Genomic DNA, 15,321 nt, shown 5'->3' on the forward strand with positions numbered 1-15,321 from the left:
TAGCCTTTACCACGTAGCCTCTTTACCCTGTTCACATTACTCTCTATGTTTGATACACTTGTATCTCCTTTTTGGCTATGTTGCTTATTGACAAACATGCATAGATATCAAAACTAATGGTATGTTCACTAGCTGATGTGGTATTTGGTGGTGCTGATTGTTACCACTAGTGTTGTACCCCCATGTGTCTTTATTTCATCCGTCACCTGGGCGGTTCCATGTTTTTGATATGTTTTTAACTTATTTTTGAATAAAGGTTATCTTTTTAACTATCTTTATTTTTTGCTTGCCTAATTATTGGTGGTTATTTCGATATACAAGCAAAGTCTTGCACTAGTGTGGCATTGGTGTCATACATTGATCGAAAAAGCACAAGTATGGTATATTTGGAATTGGAAGAAATAATGTGTTTGCTCTCCAGTTCTCAGGTTTATTGCCAGCTTGATGGAGAAATGCCTAGTTTATACTTTGCCGGCTCTTCATTCTAAGGCCGGAGTCACACTTGTGAGAGACTCGCGCATGTCTCACATCCGTATCACCCAGCAGGGCCGCACTCTCCTTGACAAGAGCGGGTCGGCTGCATGTATTTCAATGCAGCTGAGACGCTCCTGTCCGGAGAGTGTTGGGCCGTGCCAGGTGTTGCCGATGCGAGACTCATGTGAGTCTCTTGCAAGTGTGACTCCGGCCTTAGCCACTTGTCCCTTGTTGTGGAGATTTGAGTCTCTGGCGGTCTTATTAATAAGGGTTTTGATAAATTTAGGTGTGGAATTAAAAGCATGTTTAAGCCATAGGAAATGAACATGTACAGAACTATATTTGTTAATGCAGATAGTATTACAATATGAAAAGGACATATAATCTAAGAAAAAGACTGCTGGCACATCCCGCCTTTCTAATGTGAACAGGTGCAAACTGAACATGAAGTATAGTAACAAAAAGGAGACAGTTGCACACTGTAGTGCTACGATATGTGGAACAATGAATATGGGAATATAGACATGCATTACTGCTATGAAAAACATGGAAAAATTGAGATACTATGCACACAAAATTGGCCAGTTTTATGTTAGCCCAACAGCAACGACCTCATTTAGTTGGGTCCCTGCCTACGCTAATCCCTCTATTTGGGTTAAAAAAAACCCAAACCTCCAATTTATGGGCTGACAAGGACCTCGTATGATGCCAACATGTCAGCAGAACTGACATACTTTAGACTGTGCCCAAATCTTTGTTTCTTCGGCTATTTTTGCAGCATAATTGTTGCACTGACTTCACGGATCTGGATTAAAAATTCATCAAGTCCAGATTGTGAGTAGTCTCCCTGACAGTAACATTGTAGGACTGGACAATCATATGTTCACTATGCAGCCATTACCTAAATTGTTCCTTATGATTTGGGCAATAGGGAAATTAGGTACAAGGCTATTAAAATCACTGCAGTCTACCACGTGGCAATACTACAAAATACCGGCACCATTTACCGTATTTTTCGTTTTATAAGATACACCGGATTATATAAACGCACCCCAAATTTAGTATGGAAAAAAAATATGGGGTCCGTTTTATAATGTGGTGGTGTCTTACCAGAGAGAGGGGGCAGCAGCAAAGCAGGAGTCACAGAAGGCAGAGGCGGTACTGGAGTACGGTGATGCTGGTAATGGTACAGAGGGAGGCCCAGATACTCACTGCGGTCTTTGCTCTGAGAGTGGCCTGGTGACGCCGCTCTGCTCTGTGCGGGGGGTGGTGAGTCACCGGCCATTCTGAAGATGTCGGCGGTCTATGGTGAGGGCTTCAAATAATGGCGGTCGAAGTATGCGCGTGCGCAGATGATAGCTTGAGCTGAGAGCTCCATCTGCGCAGGCGCTGACTCTAGGCGCCATTATTTGAATCCCTGACCGCCAACATCTTCAGAATGACCGCCCGCCGCACAGAGCAGCTGCGCGCCGAGCAGAACAGAGCAGCCGCGCGCCAAGCAGAACAGAGCAGCCGCACGCCGAGCAGAACAAAGCAGCCGCACGTTGAGCAGAACAAAGCAGCCGCACGCCGAGCAGAACAAAGCAGCCGCATGCCGAGCAGAACAAAGCAGCCGCACGCCGAGCAGAACAAAGCAGCCGCACGCCGAGCAGAACAGAGCAGAGCAGCTGCACGTCGAGGAGAGTGGCGCCGCCTGATGCACACAACAGCGCCGTACTGACAAGCGCCGGCAGCACCCAGTAAGCTAAATTCGGATTTTAAGACACAAATTTTTGGGAGGAAAAGTGCGTCTTATAATCCGAAAAATACGGTATTTATGATGTGCAACAATGATGAACAATCCTTGACTAAAAATACATTTGTTATCAAAGGGACTATCAGCACAGGATGACTGTTCACACCAAGCAATCAAACATCATGGCGGGGCTAATCATTTAAATTCATTTTCACAACTACTTGTTTTCCTCTTTTCTCCACTGTCCCTTCTTGTGTCAATGGCTTCATAGCGCAGAGAAGTGCGAAGATAGAAAACAATCAGCAGGTGGGAAGATCTATTTAAATCATTAACCCCACCATTATGCACGAGCGCCTACACTTGGTGTGAACAATCATCCTGCGCTGATAGGTAAAGGTGACAATGCTGGTAGTGCCAGGCACTGAGAAAAGCATCTTTCAAGTGCCAGATCCTCAAAGTCAGCCATTGTGTTAAGAGTAAACCTCAAAAATTCTTTCACTACAGTAAATCTGATGTCAATTATCTTTATTTTCATTTCGTTAAGGACTCTTAAAATTTTAATTACCTGCTGTTGTTGTCGTGGTGAAGTGTGCGCCTTACTGTGCCGAGTAAATGATCTCCGCGGAGAGGTTACATAAGACAATAGTTTACTTCCAAGTAAATAAAAATAGGTTTTAATTAATCTAATTGTGATAAAGATGTCAAACAAGAATTTTATTACATACAGATTAATACAGAATTCTCCTGCACATGGTTTCAATAGCTATTACCAAGTCTTATTTCCCTGTCACGTCCCAGAGATGATGGCTTCAAGCGCGACAAGATTCATCTCCTCCGGTGTTGAGCTGTTTTCTGTATTTTGCCTTTGGCACAGATAAGAGATAAGCAGTGTTATGGATCCAGCGTGGTTTTCAAAAGAAGCACCTACAGCAAGGAATATGGACGAGAGCGAAACGATTGTCACATGACGCCAGGAGCCTACAGGCATCACGAGGCGTCTGTATATCAGGAAAATGCCATATTTACTGCTAGGCCTACTTGTGTGACTATGTCACTGACCATTAGAGTCTGGAATCACAGCTCAACTGTGCGTAACATTGGAAATATGTAGTCCTGATACGTGGAAGGAGAGAAAACAAACACCAGAAGATTAAAAAGACCTGAGTGCATACAAAAGGCTGACATGGATACTATACCTATACAGTACTTTGGCTAAAGCCAAGGAATAGTGCAGGAAAAAAAAAAAAAAAAAGGATATGATTAGCCTGAACACCCCATCTAACCCACTTTCTTTGGGCACTGCTCTGCCCTATCAGACCCTACATTAGGCCATGTGTGCAAATGTTCCTTTCACCTCTTCCTGGGGTATATTTTCAATTTTTTATTTTTTTCTCATGTCTTCAACCAAGTAGCCATAAACTTTAAAGGGAACAACCATCAGGATTTTCATATATAAAAGTATAGCCAGTGCTGGGATGCTGAATGTAACCATACCTTTTGTTCAGAGATTGGAGGTTTTATTTCAGAAATATGTGCAAGTAAAGTTCCAGCAATGCACTGCTATTTGATTGATAGGTGCAACAGGATGGGATTATGTGGTTCGGGTCTTGCTATCTATTTCAACCCCTGTCTGTCTGCCTGTTCCAAAATTAACGTCTATGACGGTGACAGGGAGAGGAAGGCCAGACAGGGGCGAGAATAGATAAAACCCGTCCCACAAATTCTCTTCCTGTTGCACCCGTCAATCAAATAGCAGTGCATTGGTGGAACTTTACTTGCACATATTTCTGAAATAAAACATCCAATCGCAGAACAAAATGTATGGTTACATTCAGCATCCTAGCACCAGTATAGCACTGGCTTTACTTTATAAATGAAAATCCTGCTGGTTGGTTCCCTTTACGTTTTCCATTTTTTTTTAAATAATATACTGAAAAATATTCACATTAAGGTAAAAATAACCGGGCAATATGATTCTCCAGATCAGTACAATTACATCGAGACCAAACTTGTATAGTGTTAAGTGATGAGAACAAAAAAAAAAAGTGTATTAAACAGATTTTCTCTTCATTGACGGAGCTGTGCGGTTTTCTTTCTTTTTGCGTGAGGAGATGACAGTTTTATTTATGGCAATTTGTGGCACACATGACAGTTTGATTGGTTTTCCTTGCATTTTTTTTTTTTTAGGGAGGGTGGCAATCGAAATAGAGCAACTCTGGGATTTCAATTTCTTTAAAGAGTTTATCATATGGTTAATAAATTTTATATTTTGATAGATGTTTGGTTTTTTTTTGTTTTTTTTTTTAACAGGAGAAAAAGGTGCATCTCAAATATTTAGATTATAAAGAAGGGAATTTTGTTACTTACCGTAAATTCCTTTTCTTCTAGCTCTTATTGGGAGACCCAGACGATTGGGGTATAGCTACTGCCCTCCGGAGGCCACACAAAGCACTACACTAAAAAGTGCAAGGCCCCTCCCCTTCTGGCTATACCCCCCCGTGGTGTCACGGGTTCTCCAGTTTTAGTGCCAAAGCAAGAAGGAGGAAAGCCAATAACTGGTTTAAACAAATTAACTCCGAGTAACATCGGAGAACTGAAAAACCGTTCAACATGAACAACATGTGTACCCGCAAACAACAAAAAAATCCCGAAGGACAACAGGGCGGGTGCTGGGTCTCCCAATAAGAGCTAGAAGAAAAGGAATTTACGGTAAGTAACAAAATTCCCTTCTTCTTCAGCGCTCTATTGGGAGACCCAGACGATTGGGACGTCCAAAAGCTGTCCCTGGGTGGGTAAATAAATACCTCATGTTAGAGCTGCAAGACAGCCCTCCCCTACGGGGAAATCACTGCCGCCTGCAGGACTCTTCTACCTAAGCTGGCATCCGCCGAAGCATAGGTATGCACCTGAGAATGTTTGGTGAAAATGTGCAGACTCAACCAGGTAGCTGCCTGGCACACCTGTTGAGCCGAAGCCTGGTGTCGTAGTGCCCAGGACGCACCCACGGCTCTGGTTGAATGGGCTTTCAGCCCTGAAAGAACCGGAAGCCCTGCAGAACGGTAGGCTTCCAGAATTGGTTCTGTGATCCATCGAGCCAGGGTGGCTTTAGAAGCCTGCAACCTCTTGCGCGTACCAGCGACAAGGACAAAAAAAGTGCATCGGCACGGCGTATGGGCGCCGTGCGGGAAATGTAGATCCTGAGTGCTCTCACCAGATCTAGCAAACGTAAATCATTCTCATACCGGTGACCCGGATGAGTGCAAAAGGACGGTAAGGAGATATCCTGATTAAGATGAAACGAGGATACGACCTTAGGGCGAAACTCCGGAATGGGGCGCAGCACTACCTTGTCCTGGTGAAACACCAGGAAAGGAGCCTTGGATGACAGAGCTGCCAGCTCAGACACTCGCCGAAGCGATGTGATCGCAACGAGAAACGCCACCTTCTGTGACAGGCGAGAAAAAGAAACTTCCTTCAGAGGCTCGAAAGACGGCTTCTGGAGAGCAACTAGAACCCTGTTCAGATCCCATGGATCTAACGGCCGCTTGTACGGGGGTACGATATGACAAACCCCCTGCGGGAACGTGCACACCTTAGAAAGACGTGCTAGACGCTTCTGAAAAAACACGGATAGTGCTGAGACTTGCCCTTTGAGGGAGTCGAGCGACAAGCCCTTTTCTAACTCCTATTGTAGGAAGGAAAGAAAAGTAGGCAATGCAAATGGCCAGGGAGACACTCCCTGAGTAGAGCACCAGATTAAGAAAATCTTCCACGTTCTGTGGTAGATCTTAGCAGACGTGGGCTTCCTAGCCTGTCTCATGGTGGCAACGACCCCTTGGGATAATCCTGAAGACGCTAGGATCCAGGACACAAAGGCCACCCAGTCAGGTTCAGGGCCGCAGAATTCCGATGGAGAAAACGGCCCTTGGGACAGTAAGTCTGGTCGGTCTGGTAGTGACCACGGTCGGCCGACCGTGAGATGCCACAGATCCGGGTACCACGATCTCCTCGGCCAGTCTGGTGCGACGAGTATGACGCGGCTGCAATCGGATCTGATTTTTGCGCAGTACTCTGGGCAAGAGTGCCAGAGGTGGAAACACATATGTGAGCCGGAACTGCGACCAATCTTGCACTAAGGCGTCTGCCGCCAGAGCTCTGTGATCGCGCGATCGTGCCATAAATGCCGGGACCTTGTTGGTGTGCCGAGACGCCATTAGGTCGACGTCCGGCACCCCCCAGCGGCAACAGATTTCCTGAAACACGTCCGAGTGAAGGGACCATTCCCCCGCGTCCATACCCTGGCGACTGAGGAAGTCTGCTTCCCAGTTTTCTACGCCCGGGATGTGAACTGCGGATATGGTGGATGCTGTGTCCTCCACCCACATGAGGATTCGCCGGACTTCCTGGAAGGCTTGCTGACTGCGCGTCCCTTCTTGGTGGTTGATGTATGCCACCGCTGTGGAGATGTCCGACTGGATTCGGATCTGCTCTCTTTCTAGCCACTTCTGGAAGGCTAATAGGGTAAGATACCCTGCCCCGATTTCCAGAACATCGCTGAAGGGTGGACTCCTGCTGAGTCCACGTCCCCTGAGCCATGTGGCGGAGACAAACTGCTCCCCACCCTGACAGACTCGTATCTGTCGTGACCACTGCCCAGGATGGGGGCTATGACAATGAGGTGGGAATAAGCCACTATAGCAGAGAGTCCTCGGCCGTCTGGGAAAGGGAGACTTCCCTGTCCAGGGAGGTTGACTGCCCGTCCCATTGGCGGAGAATGTCCCATTGCCGTTGGCGCAGATGAAACTGCGCAAAGAGAACTGCCTCGATGGCTGCCACCATCTTCCTTAGAAAGTGCATGAGGCGCCTTAAGGGGTGCGACTGGCCTTGAAGGAGAGACTGCACCTCTGTCTGCAGTGAACGCTGCTTGTTCAGCGGAAGCTTCACTATTGCTGATAGAGTATGAAACTCCATGCCGAGATACGTTAGTGATTGAGTCGGAGACAGATTTGACCTTGCCAAATTGATGATCCACCCGAAAGTCTGGAGAGTCTCCAGCGTAACATTCAGGCTGCGTTGGCATGCCTCGAGGGAGGGTGCTTTGACGAGTAGATCGTCCAAGTACGGGATCACCGGGTGTCCCTGAAAGTGCAAGACTGCTACCACTGCTGCCATGACCTTGGTGAACACCCGTGGGGCTGTCGCCAGACTGAATGGCAGAGCTACGAACTGAAGATGTTCGTCTCCTATCACAAAACGTAGAAAACGTAGGTGCTCCGTAGCAATTGGCACGTGGAGATAGGCATCTTTGATGTCTGTTGAGGCAAGGAAGTCTCCTCGAGACATTGAGGTAATGACGGATCGGAGGGATCCCATCCGGAACCGCCTGGCGTTCGCATGCTCGTTGAGCAGTGTCAGGACCAGAACGGGACGGAAGGAACCGTCCTTTTTTGGAGCCACAAAGAGATTGGAGTACAAACCCTCGCCCTCGTTCCTGAGGGAGGACAGGGATCACCACTCCTTCTGCTCTTAGAGCATCCACCGCCTGCAGCAGGGAAATGGAGTCGGAGGACGAGAACAGAACACTGTCCTGTGCACGTGAGCACAATGTCCGTCACCCACCGGTCTGTGACCTGTGGCAGCTAAATGTCGCCAAAGGCGGGGGAGTCTGCCATCAACCGCGGATGCGGAGAGAGAGAGAGAGCTGAGAGTCCTGAGGAGACCGCCTTGGTAGCGGTTCCTCCGACTGCCTTCCTTGGGCGTGATTGAGCCCGGCCGGAATCTGAGCCCGTCTGAGGTTTTGTAGCCCTTTTGCACGAGGACAATTGGGACCTACCGGAGCTTGGGAAGGACCGAAACCTCGACTGTACTTTTAGGACAGTATTAACAGGGTAAGTCGCAGTGCCGACATTGCGGGTTACGGACGCCTCTGCGGTACAGATGTCCCTGTGCTCAAGGCCAGCTGCGCAAGAACAGCTGAAAAGGTTAGGTTGCCTATACTGCTGTGGATGCCGGAGCAACCGACACGCCGATAGCTTCCTAGACAGATTTCAACCAGAGTCCATCTGTCTGTGACTGGCATCTTTAAGTGAAGCCCCATCCCCAGTGCAACTATGGCTCTAGATGCAAGCCTGGAGATTGGAGAATCCACCTTTGGACCCTGGGTCCAGCGCTGACCACGTCAGGGGAAAAGGGATAACGTGTATCCTAAAAACGTTTGGAGAAGACGCTTATCTGGTAAGCGTGGTGTTCCTGGACTGCTTCTCTGAAGTCAGCGTGGCCAGAAAAATACTCAATATCTGTGTGAGATACTGAAAAGGGACTTCTCCTGTTCGTCTCCTATCTCCACTGGGGGAGCTGAGGGAGAAAGATCCAACCTTCCATTGATGGACGGTATAGGATCATTCCGTATGGCGTTACCACCCGGTGTATCCGGATCGATAGCGATGTCAGTATCAAAGCCCTGAAGAGCTGCCTTTTGGTCAAGTAGATTGCCCATGGCCTGTCTGGACTGCAAGTCTCTATATTATGACTACTCCGTCCCTGTCCATGGACAGGGTTGACAGGTGGTTTCTTTGGCCACAACTAGTAGAGACCCCGGCAGACGAAGTGCTAGAGACCCCGGCAGACGACGTGCTACAGGGGAGCATGCACACAATGGGACGGTGTCATGAACAGCATCCCATGTAGTAAAAACAGCACTGAAAATCTGTGTTGCTTTTTTGCCGCTGCCGACTAGCCATCTAGAAGTATATAGCCAAGATTGGTGACCGTACAGTGCAATGTATAGCATACAGGCATAAAGTACAAATGACCACTGCAGCACAAGCAATACAAGCAGCATAGAAGCCTGTGCCCTGGCACCCCTGCTCTTCTGCTGCTGTATACTGGTCATCTAGGGGAATATAGCCAAGAGTGACCCTACAGTGCAATGTATAGCATACAAGCACAAGTACAAATGAACACTGCAGCGCATGCAATACAAGCAGCATAGAAGCCTGTGCCCTGGCACCCCAGCTCTTCTGCTGCTGTAGACTAGTCATCTAGGGGAATATGGCCCAGAAGAGTGACCATACAGTGCAATGTATAGCATACAAGCACACGTACAAATGCACACTGCAGCCCATGCAATACAAGCAGCATAGAAAAAAACCTGTGCCCCAGCACCCTTGGTTTTCTGCTGCTGTAGTCTAGCCATTCCAGGAGAATATAGCTAAGACTAGCGACTGTACAGTGCAATGTATAGCACATAAGCATAAACACAAATGAACACCTCAGTCGTGCAATACAAGCAGCCTAGAAAGCCTGTGCCTTAGCACACCTGCTTTCCTGCTGCTGATGTGTCGCTCCCCAAGCGGGCATATAGCGACCTATGCAGTTAAAAACAACACATGTACACACTGCAGTTATATGTGGTCAGCACTATGTGTGCCGCTTACCGCCCGCCTATAAGCGGGTGTATGATCGCCACCGTCCTGCCTGGTTGCCGAGAGTCCGAGCTCGGACTGCAGTAATGGCTGCCGGCTTCTTCCCCAGCTCATGTGAGGAGGGGCGGGCCGTGGGCGTGCCCCCAAGGCAGAGCGGGAATCCGGCGTCCGACAGTGTGCAGTGAGAGGGCTGGAGCATGTAAAAAGGCTCCAGCCCTCGGCGCTGCTGATTGCTCAGCGCCTGTCCCCTTCCCTGAGTGACAGGGAGGGGGCGGGAACGAAGCGGCACTAGGCCGCAGAAGCCGGGGACTGGATTTATAAGCGCCGCCGCCGTAAAAGCGCGGTCGGCGCCCAGTCCCCGGCGAACTACAAGTCCCAGCCGCGCCGCCGCTCCCGGAGCGTCCGGCGCGTTAGTTCCCAAAACACAAAGTCACTCAGCAAAGCTGCAGTGACTGTAACCCATTACTGTCCCCGGCGCACTAGCACACCCAGCAAGTCTGGAGTGTGCTGTGCCTGTGTGTACGGGGACACAGAGTACCTGTAATGGTGCAGGGCCATGTCCCTGAACGGTACTCCAGCTCCGTATCCAGCAGGTTCAAATGGGTCTGTGGATGGAGCCCGGCGTCAGAGCTTTGAGGCCGGCAGGATCCCACTTCCACAGAGCCCCTCAGGGGGATGTGGAAGGAAAGCAGCATGTGGGCTCCAGCCTCCGTACCAGCAATAGGTACCTCAACCTTACAACACCATCAACGGGTGAGAAGGGAGCATGCTGGGGGCCCTATATGGGCCCTCTTTTCTTCCATCCGAAATAGTCAGCAGCTACTGCTGACTAAAATCTGTGGAGCTATGCATGGATGTCTGACCTCCTTCGCACAAAGCTTGAAAACTGGAGAACCCGTGACACCACGGGGGGGTATAGCCAGAAGGGGAGGGGCCTTGCACTTTTTAGTGTAGTGCTTTGTGTGGCCTCCGGAGGGCAGTAGCTATACCCCAATCGTCTGGGTCTCCCAATAGAGCGCTGAAGAAAACTTTGGATTATAATTTGCTTAAGAGACATTAATCTTAACGTGTTTTCTAAAAACTGCAACGCAGATTGATCCAATATAGCACGTATTTGTTACACAGCTGGTATCTGTTGGGTATGGCACACGCTCAGCTCCTGAGCCTGCTCTACGCAGATTGATCCAATATAGCACATATTTGTTACACAGCTGGTATCTGTTGGGTATGGCACATGCTCAGCTCCTGAGCCTGCTCTACGCAGATTGATCCAATATAGCACGTATTTGTTACATAGCTGGTATCTGTTGGGTACGGCACACGCTCAGCTCCTGAGCCTGCTCTACGCAGATTGATCCAATATAGCACGTATTTTCTACACAGCTGGTATCTGTTGGGTATGGCACATGCTCAGCTCCTGAGCCTGCTCTACGCAGATTGATCAAATATAGGATGTACTATAATGTCCTATATCTGGAAGGAGTTAAGGAATATTTAAATAAGAAATAATGCAAGTTAATACGGATCCTTACATGTCCATTTTTGGAATGTTGCTAAACATTCAATTCAGTTATAGCAGATTCTGAGATGACTAACCGATGTATAAAGCTACAGATATACGCTACACATAGTTTCCAAGGCCGAACAACCCATTTTAAGCTATGTAACTGCAGACTTGTGAATCCTCACATCGCAGGCACTACGCAATGTGAGGATGCATGTGACCGAATGTACGTGATTTGCATGCATGCAGTCACATGCTGACTATATGGGCGAATGCCTTGCTCAATGCAAGTGTATTGAGTGAAGCAGCTCATGTCTAGTTGGAAAGTGGTCGCATACTTGAGGTCATATGATCACCCCTTCCTGTCACTGGAAAATCCTCACAGCGTCCAGTGTGCGCGCTTTGAGGATTCACAAGTCTGCAGTCTCAGAATGACTGCAGACTTCTAGCCTAAGGTCGGACAACCACTTTAATGTAACAAAGCTCATGGGCCAACCTCAAAATTTGGAACAGGGATCACCACCTGCCATTCTCGATATGGTGTCTTTTTAGGAGTGAGAGGTCCCTGAAGCTGGAGAGCTTAGGTGAGACATCCATCCCTGCACCCCCTATAGCTTCACCCCATAAGATATTCTTAATCTTGGTAAGAGATGACAAGTGAAGGAGAGCAATGCCTCTTAAACATTATCAGCCTGGAGTGTATTTGGCACCAACACAAATATGAAAAACAGCATTTTTTTCTGTGCAGAGTATTTGACATTCGTCACCAGTAAATTATAGACTCTGTAAAATAATTCCCCTCGTAAAAAAAATTCCATTTATATTCTTAAAAATAAAAAAATGTAAATGTAGACTTCACAACATAAAGGGCTGGGAACGAGTGAAGAAGTGAATTGCATTCAGCGGCCAGAGAATTGTAATCAGGATGTCTAGTGAACCTTCCAGATTGTGTAATTGTCATGCAATGGTAATGAGCTCCGAGGACTGCAGGCCGAGGAATTTAGCAGCTATTGTACTGGCAATGTCTAACAAGCACTGCCATGGGGCTCCCTCTTAGCCCCAAATGTCACTTGGGAGATAGTGCATTGTGGTCAAGTTGTCCCAAATTTCACGATGAACACAAACGGGCACCGAGGAATGCCCTGCGGCCAGCGCAGATCTCATTGTTCCCTTATTAACCTCTGCTACCGGATAGATGTTGGTCTTGGCACCTGGTGATACCAGCAGCTGTAGAACAGGATTGGCATAATCAAATGCTGCCATAGCGAGTCTCTTGAGGATCTAAACTGACCACTCCCCATTCCACAAAGAAAAAGGAGATGGTGCCAAAAAATCCAAATATCACCATGATTAACAGCTGCCACTGCAGGAGGAGGTAGTTGCTGTAGAAGAAGGCGACAGCTGCGCAGATGGACTGAAGAGAGGGAGACAAGAGCAGATTACACACACGGTTTGTTAAAAGGCATCTGTTTTGTCATGAATCACTTAAAAAGTCTATAAATACGAGTGCTCAGCAGAAAAAAATCCTTAGCAGATACGTGATAATCAGAATTAAAGAGCAACTTGCTGATTACTAAGTTCATAATGCAGCATGCTGGGATGAACGTTTATAAACCGGCCAGATATGGTCCAGGCCCAGGCGGTACAATTAACTCCGGCAGCTGATGGCACCATTACAAGATGGCCATGTATAGGCCCCGGCAGCTGATGGCACCATTACAAGACTGCCATGTATAGGCTCCAATCAAAAAAGGTCCGTGGAGCCTCTGTTAGGAGTCTCGACACAGAAATAGCCAGATATCCCTCCGGAAAGGACCTAGCCAAGGAGTAGCTCTCTTTAGGAGACCACCATAACCACCATATTAAGTGGCCCTTTTAATCAATATCCAACTCTTTGACGAGTTTAAAGATATGACAAGGGAAATACCAAGGCCAGGTATCCATCCACAGACAGCTGTTTCGGGGTATTGCCCCTCACCAGTGTGGAGTAGGATTCTGGCTAGGTGGGAGCAATGCCTAGTAGACCAACAAGACAAAACAAATCACTGATCTCGGGGAGACCAGCCAGAGGAAACACTGCCGGCAGCCAACAAAGGTGCTCAACACAGTGAAATCCTAGGTGCATTGCCCCCAGGGAAGTATGCAAATCAAAAAAAAGAAACAGCTGTCTGTGGATGGATACCTGGCCTTGGTATTTCCCTTGTCATATCTTTAAACTCATCAAAGAGTTGGATATTGATTAAAAGGGCCACTTAATATGGTGGTTGGGGTGGTCTCCTAAAAAGAGCCACTCTTTGGCTAGGTCCTTCCCGGAGGGATAGCTGGCTATTTCTGTGTCGAGACTCCTAACAGATGCTCCACGGACCTTTTTTGATTTGCCTACTTCCCTGGGGGCAATGCACCTAGGATTTCACTGTTTTGAGCACCTTTGTTGGCTGCCGGCAGTGTTTTCTCTGGCTGGTCTCCCTGAGATCAGTGATTGTTTTGTCATGTATAAGCTCCGGCAGCTGATGGCACCATTACAAGACTGCCATCTATAGGCTCCGGAAGCTGATGGCACCATTACAAGACTGCCATGTATAGGCCCTGGCAGCTGATGGCACCATTACAAGACGGCCATGTATAAACTCCGGCAGCTGATGGCACCATTACAAGACGACCATGTACAGGCTCCGGCAGCTGATGGCACCATTACAAGACTGCCATATATTGACTCAAAGCTGATGGCACCATTACAAGACTGCCATGATTTAACTTGTTCTTTTTTGGAGAAAGGAAAACAGTAGCTACGAGTACTTAGGTCAATCACTGGTCAACTGGGATTAATGGCTTTGAGCTATTCAGGGTGAAAGATCATTACATTCACCAAGAATCTACCCACTTGTCCACAGCCATCTCCCATCAGCGACCGGGAATGAATGGATTTTCCTTTATGAGAAAACGGTAAAATAACTTGATTAAAATGCTAACATGTACAGCCAGCTAAATGAATACCCTTCATAATTCTCTCAACTAAGGACCCATCTAAAATAAATCTAAATTTGATTGCCATTCCCAGTTGGCACTGTAAAAATGTTCAATAAGGAAAAAGCAGGTCTTCATTAACCAATTATACAAAAGGCAAGGGTAGTCAAGAATCATTCTGCAATCTGTCTTAAAGGGAATCTGTCAACAGGCTTTTCTATGCAATCTGAGAGCAGCATAATGTAAGGGCAGAGGGCCTGATTCCAGCGATGTATCAATTACTGCAGAGCTTGGAGTAGTTTTAATAGAATCCCTGTTATTTTCTGCTATAGATGTAGAAGTTCTCAGAATGCTAATATGTATAACCCCGCCTTCACCACTGATTGGAAGAAAACTGCCAGAGGTGGGGGGCGGGATTACACAGATTCATTGGACTGCTTGGCATGCAATAGCTAGTCCTGCAGCGAAAATCTCCCGTTGATAAAATACTGGCTGACATTTTTGGCTGCAATGTACACCTAATGCGTTTGTTTTTATTCTTTTAAATTAATACTAATGATTTATATATAATATATACCCAGACTTATCCTTTTCAATATCAGGGCAGCCTAAAAAAAGGGACAGAGTGTTTATTTTATGCCGTGTATTACTTACTGGACTTCTTGGTGTAGTTTTGATAACACCCCCACCTAAACCACTGATTGGCAGCCTACTGGTTATGCACAATGTAGGTCAGGATACTGTCATTCAGTGGTAGGTGGGGTTGATGTAGCCATAACTGATGAATATGAGGACTACATAGCAGTATCATAGCTCATCATTGAGAAGACTAGCTAAGCTTCAGCAGATAAAACATTGTTTTATCAAAACTAACAAAAAGGGCAGTAAGTGACACATCGCTGGCATCAGCATCTCTGTCCCTCTATGCTGTTCTCAGGTGGGACAGTATAAACCTGGTGACAGAGTCTCTTTAGGGCTACGGATAGATAAAAGAAAAAGGTACATCCATTTCACAGTATCTGCATTTTTTTTTTACACCATGCCAATGAAAGCATTGACGGTAGGACAGCATATGCCATAGACAACCCGTTAGTTTAATAAATATGGCTAATGTTGTAATGAATACACATAGTTTACAAAGTCCATTGTTGGTCATATAGGTAGTCATGCCGAACCATGAGCTAAATAGAAACCTAAGAAATCTATGATCCAGCACTAAG

At 47.1% G+C, this 15,321-nt stretch overlaps 1 protein-coding gene across 1 annotated transcript in view; it reads right to left on the reverse strand.

Annotated features, from left to right (window-relative positions):
* Positions 1-10,608: 10,608 nt before the first annotated feature.
* MFSD11 (major facilitator superfamily domain containing 11) overlaps positions 10,609-15,321 on the reverse strand; it is a 91,725-nt gene continuing 87,012 nt past the window's right edge. The window contains exon 14 of the mRNA XM_075347470.1: positions 10,609-12,551. Within this exon, the coding sequence (XP_075203585.1) occupies positions 12,387-12,551 (165 nt within the window). The 3' untranslated portion in view covers positions 10,609-12,386. The remainder of the gene's footprint in view (positions 12,552-15,321) is intronic.

Source organism: Anomaloglossus baeobatrachus, chromosome 5, assembly GCF_048569485.1.
Source record: "Anomaloglossus baeobatrachus isolate aAnoBae1 chromosome 5, aAnoBae1.hap1, whole genome shotgun sequence".
Classification (NCBI taxonomy): Eukaryota; Metazoa; Chordata; class Amphibia; order Anura; family Aromobatidae; genus Anomaloglossus; species Anomaloglossus baeobatrachus.